The sequence below is a fragment of the Penicilliopsis zonata genome (genome assembly GCF_001890105.1).
Source record: "Penicilliopsis zonata CBS 506.65 unplaced genomic scaffold ASPZOscaffold_1, whole genome shotgun sequence".
NCBI lineage: Eukaryota > Fungi > Ascomycota > Eurotiomycetes > Eurotiales > Aspergillaceae > Penicilliopsis > Penicilliopsis zonata.
In genome coordinates, this window is record NW_019208911.1 from 2,147,682 (window position 1) to 2,160,749 (window position 13,068).

Genomic DNA, 13,068 nt, shown 5'->3' on the forward strand with positions numbered 1-13,068 from the left:
TTCCACTAAAGTGGCGCGCTGTTCTTGCGTAGCCGAGATCCTCAGGTACTTGCCAAGGTACTAAGTATCAACTACTACTTATAGTATTGTTGGCACCTGATTACTACAAAGACCTTAAGGTGTGTCCAACAGATGCTATGGTTTATTGACAAGTAGGTATCCGAATCTCTCAACCGAGGCCAGGCATATGAATAAGGTACTACTATGGATGACGGGCTAACCGCAACAGGAGATTATTGCGAAGAAGGAATCTTGACGATTATTGGCTGGGCGTACCGTAGAAAGCCAGGAACTTTACATAAATACTGAGAGGATGGTGATCTCAAGATGAACCCATGAAAGTAATGGAATTAATGGTTTCTATGCCGATGGAGGGGATACCGAATTGGAAGAAGATTGGTGCACAAAAGCGTGCTGCGCTGCAGGCCTTGATACCCCCAGAATGGCGCTTACCACACCCTCTTCCATCGCCAAGCGAGCTGCCTGATGTGACAGGCAAAGCTATTCAACAGTATCTATCTCCTCGCGAGGTACAAATCACTGAGACGGATGCGGCGACCTTGGTGCGGAAGTTGGCGATGGGAGAATGGCGTAGTCGAGAGGTAACTCTGGCTTTCTGCCATCGGGCTGCCGTAGCACACCAGATGGTAGGAGATGGACGAGGAGGCTCTTTTTATCTTTTATTAGGCTGATGCATACAGATCTCCTGTCTCCATGAGATCTTCTTTGAAACTGCGATCAAGGATGCGGAGGATCTCGACGCTTACTGGGATCAGGACCACAAGCCTACCGGCCCACTTCATGGTCTGCCGGTCAGCCTGAAAGACGTGATGCACGTCAAAGGGATTGGCATCAGTGTGGGGTTTGTTGGCCGATTGGGAACCGCCGGCGATGGACGATTCGAAAGCGAGATTGTGACCATGCTTCGCTCGCTTGGGGCAGTCTTATATGTCAAAACCAGCGTTCCGACCGGTTCCTTCACGGGGGAGACATTCAACAACATCATCCAATACACCCCGAACCCGAAAAACAGGTTACTCACGGTTGGGGGAAGCTCTGGGGGCGAAGGCGGCCTCCTGGCTCTGAAAGGAAGTCCGCTGGGGATAGGGACTGATATTGGAGGATCTGTCCGTGTGCCAGCCGTATGGAATGGATGTTGTGGTCTAAAGCCTGCAACATGCCGTTTCCCGTTCCATGGAGTTGAGTCGATCGTTGAGGGACAGACCACGGTTCCCTTCGTCGTGGGCTTCATGGCACCATCAGTGGAAGCGCTGACGCTCGTGACTAGGAGCCTTCTAAGTTTGCAACCATGGATGAGAGATCCCCTGGTGCATGAGATCCCATGGCGGGATGAGATTTTCAGAGAAACAATTCGGCGAGCCGACAGACAAGGTAGCCAACTCTCATTCGGCATTATGAGAACTGACGGTCATGTCCATCCACAGCCACCTGTTTTGCGGGCGATTGATATGACAGTCGCTGCTATCAAGTCTCTTGGGCATTCTGTAAGTTGTACGCTCGAAAAAAAAAAGAGTTCTTTCTCTTGCTAATTGGTCGAACTGTCAGGTCATCGAATGGAAGCCCCCATCACACGCTGAAGCCTTCAAGTTGTGGGCAAGTCAAGTCTGCTATTTCCCAAATGACTGGAATATACTGACAGGTCCAAGCTGAAAGCCACAACAATAGATGGCGGAAAGAACTTTCACGGCTCGCTCCGCCTGACGGGTGAGCCTGCCTACCGGGTTGATCTGGACGAATTCTTTGCAGTGAAAGACCGGCCGAGTACCGTCTTTGGGCTGGGGCCGTCCCGACAGGCAAACGCGGGGGAAATTATGGAGATCAATACCGCCATCCAGAAATATCGAACGGCCTACCTGCAGTGTTGGCAACAGACAGCTGGCTTGACGGACACGGGACGACCTGTAGATGTGTTCATCATGCCGGTCGCGCCAACCCCTGCACCCGAGCGAGGGAAGGTACGATACTTTGGTGAGTTGAGGGAGATTTATTGTTCTGGGTGTGCGTTCTGACGAGCAAAAAAGGGTACACGACGGTCATCAACGTCCTCGACTATACTGCCTGTGCCATCCCGGTGACTGAAGTCAGGAAGGAGATCGACGTCTTTCCCTGTCAGCAGTACGAACCGCTGAACAAACTCGATCAATTAGTCCACGATGATTGTATGTTATTTCCTGCTGTTTCTAATACTTATACGACTTTTAACATAATGGTGTCTCCAATAGATAATGCAGAGCTTGCACACGGATCCTCTGTCGGTATCCAGATTGTCGGGAGACGGTTGCGAGAGGAACAGGTGCTTGCCCTGGCAGAGGTTCTTGATCGAGAGTTCCGGCGATCTGCAAGGGATGAATCCAAGCTTTGAGTAGCAGGTCAACAGGTAACAAGTTAGTTAGTTAACTAGTACCTAGGTAACAACTACCTCAGGTGATAGCTATTGCTGGCAGTGTTGAATCTATGTTGTATCAGAAGAGGAGGGGTTGTGCCTTCCTAGACGGAGGCCTGCCAACTTGCCAAGTCGTGCCTTCCTTTTCAAGCAGGTTAGTCTTGATTGCATGTGACTTGATAAGTCACGACTCACAACTCACGAGCGTCGAGGTCTACTAGTACCCTAAGGCAGTACATTACCTAAGGTTAGTAGGTTAATATAACTTAGGTACGTACCAGATTTCGTACTCGTACCCAGAAAAGCTTCAGGCAGGGTCTCTTTTGCTCATCTTGATCTGGAGAATTGACTATGGCTCGTTTCATTTTGATCTAAGATCTGCCGGGGGTCCCACTGTCCTTGAGAACTCCCACGATGCTAACCAATTTTCCCACCCGTGTTCGATCAGCATTACCTACTAGTACCTACAGGTAGGTACTATTGGGCCTCTGTCCATGGCTTTCAATACCCAATTTTAGATATAGTGCGCCAAGGTAAGTTAGACTATCACCCGTTTCTAAGTGGATGCAAGGGCCTGCCAAGGCAGCGGAGGTCCACTCCGCTCTCTTGGACGGTTGAGACAACGAAGGAAAAGCCTTCCTTGCATGCTTGTCTCAGTCGGACCGAGACATGCTGCTCAATGGGGATCTGTGGCAATTGGTGTCAGTGAGTTGACTTTGCAGGACACAGGATGTCTTCTATGCAGATTCCTTGGGGTAATATCAGGTTTCTGGCTGTCTCAGGCAGGAGAACCTCCAACGTGAGCTGTGGTGGTAGTATTATCTGATGGCTATTTACTGCCAGACGATCTGTAGTTACCTAAGGTTAGGTAGAGAAATGGCTGTAACCCGAATTACTGCTAATCTTCCAAGGACTGTCATGTGCTCCCCCTTGAGGGGCTCCTATCCAATTCTCTCTCGCCTTCGTTCCCTCGGCCTCCGCGTTATCCACCGTCTCTCTTCTTTTCTTCTTCATCACACTCATTGGGATTATTATTTCCCGTGGTTCATTCTCTTTAGCTCGATATTTAGCTCCAAGTCGAGTGTCAATCATTCCTTTACTTTTTCTTATATTGTTCTTCTGTTTCTATCTGCTCTTGCACACTCACTCCTTGAACTCTATCTCGGTCACTCTTTACGCGACAGTCAGACTCTTGTTGTTTATATTTATTCATAATTATTTCTCATACATTCTTTACCATTGAAGATTCCATAATGAGCCGTTGAACCATACTGCGAAAAGATAACATATACTATTGGAAAAGAAACCACCGCACTGATATATTCTCACCATGTTGTCGACATCCTATCTGCAATGGGCATTTGCCATCTCGATAGCAGACCTCCTGGGATCTGCGTCAGCCGCGGGGACTGACAGTTGGAAAACAAGGTCGATATATCAGACAATGACTGATCGCTTTGCTCGCTCCGATGGTTCGACCACCTCTCCCTGCAACACCACGGCAGGCCTGTACTGCGGTGGCACCTGGAGAGGCCTGATCAACCAGCTCGACTACATCCAAGGCATGGGTTTCGATGCCGTCATGATTTCCCCGATCATTGAAAACATCGTAGGAGAAGTCTCATACGGTGAAGCATACCATGGCTACTGGCCCCTTGATCTATACTCGCTCAATTCGCATTTCGGCACTCACCAGGACCTGTTGGATCTCAGCAGTGCTCTCCATAACCGCAGCATGTATCTCATGATGGATACAGTAATTAATAACATGGCCTATATCACCAACGGCAGTGATCCTGCCACGGATGTCAACTACTCCGTCTTCACTCCTTTCAACAGCTCCGGCTATTTCCATCCATACTGTGAGATCACAGATTATAACAATTATTCTCTTGCCCAAAGATGCTGGACGGGCGACGATATCGTTCCTCTTCCAGATCTTAAAACCGAGGACAGCACTGTGCAGAGCTTACTCGAATCGTGGGTAGAGGAGGTCATGTCGACCTATTCCATCGATGGTATCCGCCTAGACGCTGCGAAACATGTCACTCCAGACTTCCTGCCCCGATTCCACAGTGCGACAAACAACACCTTCATGACTGGTGAGGTCTACGACAGCTCTGTTGATGTGATCTGCAATTACCAGAACAACTACCTTCCTAGCGTGCCCAACTACCCCATCTATTTCGCACTGTTGAAGGCGTTCACCCAGGGAAATACGAGTGCTCTGACTAACGAGATCACGGTCATGAAGAGAGCCTGCAACGATGTGACTGCTCTGGCGTCTTTTTCTGAGAACCACGACGTCACTCGGTTTGCCTCCTTGACTGATGACCTTGCGGTAAGACCCTAGCAAAAACAAATTGGGTTATGGCTCCCAAATCTGACATCTCGACCAGCTAGCCAAAAATGTCGTGACTTTTACTCTCCTATTCGACGGAGTTCCCCTAATCTACCAGGGCCAGGAACAGCACTTCAAAGGCTCTGCCACCCCGGAAAACCGAGAAGCACTCTGGCTCTCCGGGTACAACACCACCGCACCGCTGTATCAGCTCATCGCGAAGCTGAACCGACTCCGCCAACACATCTTCGCGATAGACCCCGAATACATTGCTGAGCAGTCCTATCCGATCTTCACGGGCGGCAGCGAGATCGGCATCCATAAGGGCATCGACGGCCGCCAGGTGATTATGATTCTCTCTACCCAAGGCACAGCCAGTACCGCCTACACCTTCAATATTCCCGTCACCTACGCGCCAGGCGTTGTCGCAATGGATATCCTGAACTGCGTCAACTACACCGTCGACGTCAACGGCAACCTCGACATGTTCATGGACAAGGGCGAGCCGCGCGTCTTGTATCCCGTCCAATTCATGCCGGGCAGCGGGTTGTGCGGCTACGACGCCAACCACTCGAGCAGTCTCGTTTCCTACTACTATCCTTCTGCGGCCAGTACGATAGGCGCGCGGGGTGCAGGTTTATGGGCTGTTGTACTCTCGCTGCTTGTTAGCTGTCTTGGTGTAGTTGGGTTGTAGATTTAGGCTACGAAAAATTCTTGTATCATATTATGTTTTGAAATAATATTTGCCATATCAATATATGTAATAATTCCATACTTTCCCAATACCCATGACCCATTGTCTGAATACAACAAAGAATCTTTCTTTGTATACCCTATCAAAATACTACCGAGTCCAATGTTGATATTAACTAGATGTTATTCATATCTAGACTAGATATTTGAGCATACAGACTAAACTGCTGCTTGACTTTCTCCTGGCTTGTACCCAAGTGTCTGGAGATTATTGGAGTGGAGATGTCTTGTCTGCCCGTGCCGAGTCGACGGAAGGATATGTATCCTCCCCGTGTCGGTGCAGTCGGCAGGGCCAGAAAAAAAAAGCAGTAGTGTACATGACAGTAGTGTGCACCGCGCAGCCCATATTATAAGAAGAAGAAGAAGCACTTATTTTGTTCCTCCTCTGGATATCATCTTCCTTCTAGTGTCTGGAAAGCATTTGATCCACCGATTCCCAAAATAAGAAGCCATCTTACTTGCGGTTCTGGCTACGCATGCCCAGGATCTGTACCATGCGAATGAAGATGTTGATGAAGTCCAACTCCAGGCTGATACTTTCGTTGACCGGGTCACGTCTCATCAGCCCCCGCTGCGACATGCGGGCGTGGTACAGGACCTTCTGCACGTCATAGAGGGTGAAGCCGCCGAACACGGCGAGACCGCCGTACAGCCAGATGCGCTCAGACCACATCAAGGTGCGGGCAGCGGTGGCGGGGACCACGAGGGGTGCGAGGCCGGAGAGCGCGACAATGGTGACACCAGCGAGGAGGGGACCGCCCAGATACAGGTACTTCTCCTGCTTGGCGGTGGCGCCCACAAAGGCAATCGAACCCATCATTCCGACAGTGTAGAGGCCAGCACGGGCAAGCAGCGCAGGGTGCATGAACATCAGCGGGGAGAGCAGCGCAGCTTGAGTCAGGTTGAAACCAGCCCACAGGCCGTACTTGAGGACGTAGCTAGTCGCCATGTTAGCTCGACATACGCATTGAAAACAGCGAATCAAGAAAAAGTATTTACTTACTTGTCGGGCGAAGTGTAAAGTGTGCCGTACATGGTACCGATGCTAGCGACCAAACCAAGACCAGCGACTAGCCAAGGGTTCGAGGCCATCAGACGGTAGGACCAGCCATTCATATGCAGCGCCCGAGCAGCAATACCGATGATACCAATACCAAGACCAGTGTGCATGAACGTTTCATTGAGATAGCTGCGCTCATACGCAGGCATGCCGCCATCTTCACGGGTCTCCCGGTTGAAGATGAAGTTCGTGGCGAGGACGGTTCCTCCCACGATGGCAGCGCCGTACAGTAGCCGCTGCGTCGTGTTGCCACCCTGCGCAACACCATAGCTGGGCTGCATGTATGTCCGGCGGAAGGCATTCTGGAACGTCTGGCGCGACTTCGCGAAGATCGATGATGGACCGGCGGATCCTAGGGGCTTTGTTGATGCAGAGGACGACGGCTTGAACGGAGCGTTGTGGATGAAACGAGCGTTGTTGGCAGCCTTGGGAATTTGACGCAGCGCCGATGAGACGGCGAACGGGCGTCGGAGCACGAACGCCATGGCTTTCAATTGTAGGGGAGTGTTGTAGGATGTCTGGATGAGTGAGAAGTAGTTCGTCAGCAACAAGGGCTCTTGCCTTATAGGCTTATATAGGTTGTCGCGGACGATAGAAGAAGGATCCGCAATTTCCTAAGTCCGAAGAGAGTGACGTCCGCTTAGGCAGCTTAGGCAGCTTACTCAACCTCTGCTCTACGGTTGCGGGAACGTTCGAGAAGTGCTGCGCCACGTGATGACTAAATCGGGCGATGGCGGGGGAAGACAATCGATAAGGAGGATTTTGTGTTATCTGCAGGGAGGGACAGCAAGAGGTAACTGATACTCGTACAATCTGTGCTTTGTGTTTGGCAGTTTGATTTTCTTTTTATAGCTACATCATGGCAAGTCTGGAGACTCTTCATATCTCTCATCTACCGGCTTCGCTGCCAGTCCATGTCGCTCTGTATCGTGACGTACAGAATGCGCCGTTCCTCAGACAACAGCTCCTTTCTGGAAATAAAGACTTCGAATATGCTCTTATTGACGCGAGCGTGGTATGTGGCTGACTGCTTGTTCCTGCCAAACACGATCCTGACTTTTAATGTAGGTTTTCTCGAGGACTCACGCTCTGGTTGCAGTTTTCAGAGCAGTCAATGATTACCTGAACAACCGCCTGAAGTCGCGCAATGTGCACTCGGAGATCGTCTTCTCTCTGAGCCCGGCGAACAATGTTCGTGCATTTGGTTTTAAAACGAACCTGCCTTTTCTTTCTCTCTCCTGATGCTGACTTGGAATATTAGATCGCCGATTCGTTCCGGAAATTTGGTCTGACGGACTCGACGAAGGACCTTTTAATTATCAAAGTTTCCCTGACTCCGGATATCACTCACGAGTCCGTTGAAGCCCATCTGCAGGAACATATTCAAGGAACACCAGTGCCCTTTGACGATGAAATATTATCGACGATTCGTGATGTTGCGAAAATCAAGAAGGTTTACAAGTTAGGGTCATTACCTTCGTCAACTACGAAAGAAGCAAACGGAACCCTCTCCGACGGAGATCGACAACTAGAGAAATGCCTACTAGGCGCAATTGCCTTGCGCGGAGCGACCTGAATTCAAATAATATCCGTTGGCCAGTTCCTTAATCTCTCAATCACCTAATGCCAAGAAACAATTGGCGGCGTTTCCTCCCAATGAGATGCGACAAGTCTCATACACACTTTCCCGCTACAGGGGCAAAAACCACTTTATGACAGTGAGAGAAGGCAGTACGGTGTACCTTGATAGGTATGCATGCCAAGCCTAGAATTTGAAGTTGGAAGTACCATGTATTAGACGAATAGATACTACTACTACTGCCTTGGTAGACACTAGATCAATTATACTACCTAGAACCTACTCCGGAACAAAAAACAATAAATCTTACAAGTAGACCACGCCCTTGAATCTAGAATATGATCTGGTTTTACCAGTAACGTTCTATTTATTTAGTTATTCATGCGTTCTTGGCGGTTGCCCTGCCCACCATGTTGTTCATCCTGAAAGGGTAATTCTGCAACCTTGCCAAGACAATCTCCAGAACTTGATATCACCTCCCTCTGTTTCCATATTTCCTCCTTGCTGGGCTATGATGCAGAACGAAGCTACAATAAATACGATAGTTTTTTGTCTGTCGATGCAGAGATGACTTTCCAGATTTGAATTCAAATTCAAACGAATCAACGCGTCAAAATAGTGTCGTGTTCACCATGCGCGTCTCCGAGGACGTTATCGTCCTGTCATCATCCCCGGGTAATATCATCTCACATACACCGTCAAGACTCGCAGCAAGCTCGACAAAGCTCACTGAGATATCGCCAGGATGCGTCTCTCCTCATTCTCCAATTATGTCTCCGTCCGAGCTCCTTCGAAACCTTTCCGGTCCCGCCGTCTCGACAGATACTTGTCTGCTCACGGATAATGCGTCCAACAAGGCCAAGAAAGTTTCGAAAGAGAGAGGAAAGACACAGAAAAAATCTCCCTTCTTCGATGATTGTCATGATGCCGTTGCGGACGGTGAACAGAACAGAAGAAAAAGGACTATGGACCAGCTACAGGGGAAAGAGTCTTCGAAAGGTGGACTCAAAAAGACAAGGAATGGGACAAAAGATCGGAAAACCACGAAAGCAAAGAGTGGCGAGAATGGCAATAAAACCCTGGTGGGTAAAGTTGGAAAGGCTATAGCTACAAGCACCGACTTGGCTGGGAAAAGCGAATTGGCACGAGAACCTGCGAAATCTTTGAACCGCCAGGAGCCTTCAATGATATCGAACAATGCAGAAGATGGACCGCGGTTGGAAGAAGCAGTGAAAAGGCGGTTAGACTGGACACCGACCAAAGACACTGCGCAGAGGGTAATTGACCTGGGTGGCGAGGGAGATATAGAACGTATCCCGCTTTCTCCTGGTCGGCCTGGTTTTGGAAATTTGGTCTCTGAATATGGTTTTAGCGGAGAATTTCAGAAAGCCAAAGGGCGTACCTCAACTGAGTCCGGGCCAACAAAGAGAAGACGGATAGAGGTACGCGCAAATGATGTTCCTTTTTTTTCGTATTATTATTGCTGATATCGGATAGCTCGTGCAATCTACAGTCCTGAAGCAAAATGCCGAACTTGTTAAGCCCAAATCTAAGAGATCAAAGAAGGCAAAGGATCAAGATTCGGCAGCATCGAATACTGGGCAGAAATCGAGAGGAAGAAAGAAGTTTACAACATTAACTGCCCGTGTCACAGCAAATTATACTCCAGGCGACCAAACTGACGATAATATCTCGGTGCCAGATATCGAGAAATACAGTGATCCGAATGACAATAAATGCGTGGATATTTTGCACAAAAGTCGTTCAAGAAGCACTGCTAATGATATTGAATCCCTTATCTTACCCCCCGAGGCTGCTGTTAAATTCCTTGAAGAACAAGATCTCGTCTTTGGCACCTGCAGTCAGCTGGCAATGGAAGAGTCTCCAACTACACTCAGAGAAATCCAACAGGTAATCACAGCATCTGAGGTCTGCATATCCGAAACTCGAACGCCCAAGCCGGATGCACAACCTTCAACGTTGACCCGCTTTGCGACCCCGAGGAATTTATGGCATGTTGCTTCCCGAGATTCTGATGGATCTTTTGCTCCAGCTCAAGTAATTGATACAGTTGACTTGACTGAATCTCCGCTCGTCTCTACTTTGAATCGCGATAAAGATCGCCGAGAAAAAAAAAAGGAAGAACCTAGCCAACAGGCTGCTATCTTCACAAAAGATTTGCCTTTGCAACCGGCTTCTGCATCTGACAGTATGAAGAACCTAGATACCGAGGATCCAGATAGCCAGGCTAGTCAGGTAAAAAACTCCACCGATAAATCAACCAGTGCTTCACTGGAGATTCCACGATATGAAGGCTTTACGACAGCGGAACTTTCACAGCAGATCAGTTGTTACGGTTTCAAGGCAGTCAGGAACCGAAAAAAGATGATCGAATTGCTTCAAAAGTGCTGGATATCTAAACACGGCAAAAATATGGCGCCTGAGCAGCCTTGCGTTCAACGTGTGATCGATCCGTCCGATCCCAACGATAAGGAAGTACCGGAATCAAAATCTTCTACTCTTGCTACGGAACTTTCGGCCACGGTATCTGCTAGTGTGACCAGAAGAGCAGGGAACGCGCAGCCCAACCCGGCGACCACCAAAAAACCGAGTCGCAGTCAATCCAAGCAAGAGAGCCAAGGAAAGAAGAAGCAAAAGACCGCGCCGAAATGTTTCTTGGATATTGAAGAAATTGAAGATTCAGAAGACGAGGCATTCCCGTCTCCGAGCCGGTTACAAAACCGATACAACACGATCCAAAGCATAGCCACTGAAGCAAGCCTAACGCTGAGTACAGAGCCTTGTTCTCCAAAGAAGAGCACTACCTCACAAAACCCCGATTCTCCGGGCCTAGCCCTACAGATCACCAGCGCAGTGCGTGCGCAGTCCCAAATACCACGCAGCAACAGCAGGAATAGACCTAGCTGGCATGAGAAGATCCTGTTGTTTGTCCCTATTGTGCTCGAGGATTTTGCTACGTGGCTCAATACCGAAGGGCTAGCCCTTGTCGGAGAAGACCGGGAGGTCAGCGCCGGCTTTGTGCGGGAATGGTGTGAGAACCAGGGCATCTGTTGCTGCTGGAGGAAAGTGGTGTCTGAATAAATATGATATAGTATTTAGAGTACTTGGGCGTTTGGTTTATTTTATATTAGAGATACCCCTGGAGCAGTTGATAACATTCTTTGGAATACAACAGTGTTGTAACAAACTACTTCAACTTAAGACAAAGCCAGTCATGTTTGACAAGGTGAGAGGGCCAATATCAAACCCAACACAAACCCAAGCAAAGCTCTCTTCCCTCCATCACGCCTTCTCTGACTTGACAGACGAAACAGCCCTAATCTCCACCATCGTGCCGTTATTGTTACGGGACCGACGGGGCGTTTCCGTCGGTCCCCAGCAGTGAGCCTGACAGGGCATCTCCAGCATGCACAGGGGACAGATGGGCGTCATATCAGTGTAGTAGTGCTATTTAGCGAGTCAGTTTCGCTCAGAACTTAGATACTGCATTAGAGTTAGAACTGGTATGGGCACCCATTACCGCCGAGCTGTTCGTCCGATTCTAAAAACTCAACATCGTTAAAAATGGAAATCAACACTTGACGCAATGAAGTAGTCTTCTTTTTGAACCATAAACTCACCACCGGGGCTGTTTGAAGCGACACAGACGGCATCCGAACCTGATACAGACCCAGATCATGCCGTAGTTGGGAATTCTCCTCCTCCAGCCGGACGGTTTAACAGCGTCAAGCGCTGGTTCTCGGCCTGGAGACGATCGTTGCAGGCCTGGACCTGGCGGAGGGCGCCGCGGACGGCCGTCTCGCCGGTGATGCGGTCGGTGACGAAGCACTGCTGGTTCATCCGGGTGCAATTGGTGCAGCCGTCCGGGTTGGTGTCGCATTTCAACTTGTTGACCTTTTTTTGGGAGGGTTATTATCTAGATGTTAGAAATGCCATAGAGGGCTTGGAAGAGAGGTGGTGTATACCTTGCATCGATCACATGCTTGAGCTGTTCGTTTCGCGCAGAGGATCTGATTGCGCACGATTTCAGAAAAGTCTGTCTTTCGTGCTGCTCGGTTGTTCCCCTTGCTTGGATCGGGACGGGGATGGTTCTGTGTGTCTGTGGGGGGGGGGGTGGAAATTGTGCTGTTAGCTGTATGTATACTTGCTAGCGAGACAGATTTTATATGCCCGTGATTTACCAACGTCAGGATCCGTGTAGCCCTGCATTTTGGTTCACCGAGTCTCAAGCAGAAGAAGTACTCTTGTTGATCTAACAAGTTACTGATGCCTCCAGCAGGGCGATGGTCAATTTGGAATCCATAGAGGCGCCAAGAATAGGCAAGACAATAAAGATGCCGGACAAGGCTTCCATTGAAAGGATTGTTACAGACTGAAGACTCATCCTGGGACATGAGTCTAGTTGTCGCCTGAGGTGTTGTTTATCAAAGAATTCTTATATATCAGCGTTGACTAGGGAGGAGTTTTGTTCCACGAGGTCTGAGACTTGTCTGGATTGATTTGGCAGAATGACAAAGCGATCCTTTTTGACCAGATATCTGAATTAGTGCCTCGTGGCGTATTCAAAAGACACCGCTTCTATGTAAGACGTCAATTGCTCCCTAGGGAACCAAAAATCGTAAGCTACACGGGTCCAAATACAGGATTCAAAGAGTGGTGCATATGACAAAAGGGCCCCCAACTCTTTTGAAACAGAAAAAAAGCGAAGAAAAAAGACATATCGCACAGGCCATGTCGGGCTCATTATCCTCTTGAAAACTCCCATCCATGCCTAAATGAAGTTGATGACACAATGAAAAATTGAAAACCAGAAATGCACAATAGAGGCGCCAACGCCCAGCGGAACAAAAACAGACAGCATTTCGAAGAGGCCCGAAGCAGAAGATGAACCACGCCAGTTTGCGAGTCTC

At 49.0% G+C, this 13,068-nt stretch overlaps 6 protein-coding genes across 6 annotated transcripts; 4 read left to right on the forward strand and 2 right to left on the reverse strand.

Annotated features, from left to right (window-relative positions):
- Positions 1–368: 368 nt before the first annotated feature.
- On the forward strand, positions 369–2,383 carry ASPZODRAFT_148589 (hypothetical protein; the record flags this gene model as incomplete). The annotated part of the gene is made up of 6 exons (XM_022725394.1): positions 369–647; positions 702–1,505; positions 1,567–1,614; positions 1,668–1,989; positions 2,043–2,180; positions 2,244–2,383. The coding sequence occupies 6 exons, from the start codon at positions 369–371 to the stop codon at positions 2,381–2,383; spliced, it is 1,731 nt and encodes a 576-aa protein (XP_022585794.1).
- A 665-nt stretch (positions 2,384–3,048) lies between these two features.
- ASPZODRAFT_148590 (hypothetical protein) lies at positions 3,049–5,480 on the forward strand (the record flags this gene model as incomplete). Its single annotated transcript, XM_022725395.1, has 4 exons — positions 3,049–3,109; positions 3,781–4,745; positions 4,804–5,294; positions 5,429–5,480. 4 exons carry the CDS (start codon positions 3,049–3,051, stop codon positions 5,478–5,480), a joined length of 1,569 nt encoding a protein of 522 aa, XP_022585795.1.
- Positions 5,481–5,728: 248 nt separating this feature from the next.
- On the reverse strand, positions 5,729–7,318 carry ASPZODRAFT_352263 (hypothetical protein). The gene is made up of 3 exons (XM_022728266.1): positions 7,120–7,318; positions 6,502–7,076; positions 5,729–6,436 (listed from the first exon to the last, which is right to left on the reverse strand). The coding sequence occupies exons 2-3, from the start codon at positions 7,041–7,043 to the stop codon at positions 5,953–5,955; spliced, it is 1,026 nt and encodes a 341-aa protein (XP_022585796.1). The 5' UTR covers positions 7,044–7,076; positions 7,120–7,318; the 3' UTR covers positions 5,729–5,952.
- A 14-nt stretch (positions 7,319–7,332) lies between these two features.
- On the forward strand, positions 7,333–8,420 carry ASPZODRAFT_127343 (hypothetical protein). The gene is made up of 3 exons (XM_022721723.1): positions 7,333–7,573; positions 7,627–7,749; positions 7,820–8,420. The coding sequence occupies exons 1-3, from the start codon at positions 7,418–7,420 to the stop codon at positions 8,132–8,134; spliced, it is 594 nt and encodes a 197-aa protein (XP_022585797.1). The 5' UTR covers positions 7,333–7,417; the 3' UTR covers positions 8,135–8,420.
- Positions 8,421–8,615: 195 nt separating this feature from the next.
- ASPZODRAFT_163144 (hypothetical protein) lies at positions 8,616–11,360 on the forward strand. The gene is made up of 2 exons (XM_022726608.1): positions 8,616–9,579; positions 9,635–11,360. Exons 1-2 carry the CDS (start codon positions 8,770–8,772, stop codon positions 11,237–11,239), a joined length of 2,415 nt encoding a protein of 804 aa, XP_022585798.1. The 5' UTR covers positions 8,616–8,769; the 3' UTR covers positions 11,240–11,360.
- Positions 11,361–11,833: 473 nt separating this feature from the next.
- ASPZODRAFT_138396 (hypothetical protein) lies at positions 11,834–12,367 on the reverse strand (the record flags this gene model as incomplete). Its single annotated transcript, XM_022724448.1, has 3 exons — positions 11,834–12,052; positions 12,124–12,257; positions 12,340–12,367. 3 exons carry the CDS (start codon positions 12,365–12,367, stop codon positions 11,834–11,836), a joined length of 381 nt encoding a protein of 126 aa, XP_022585799.1.
- Positions 12,368–13,068: the final 701 nt, after the last annotated feature.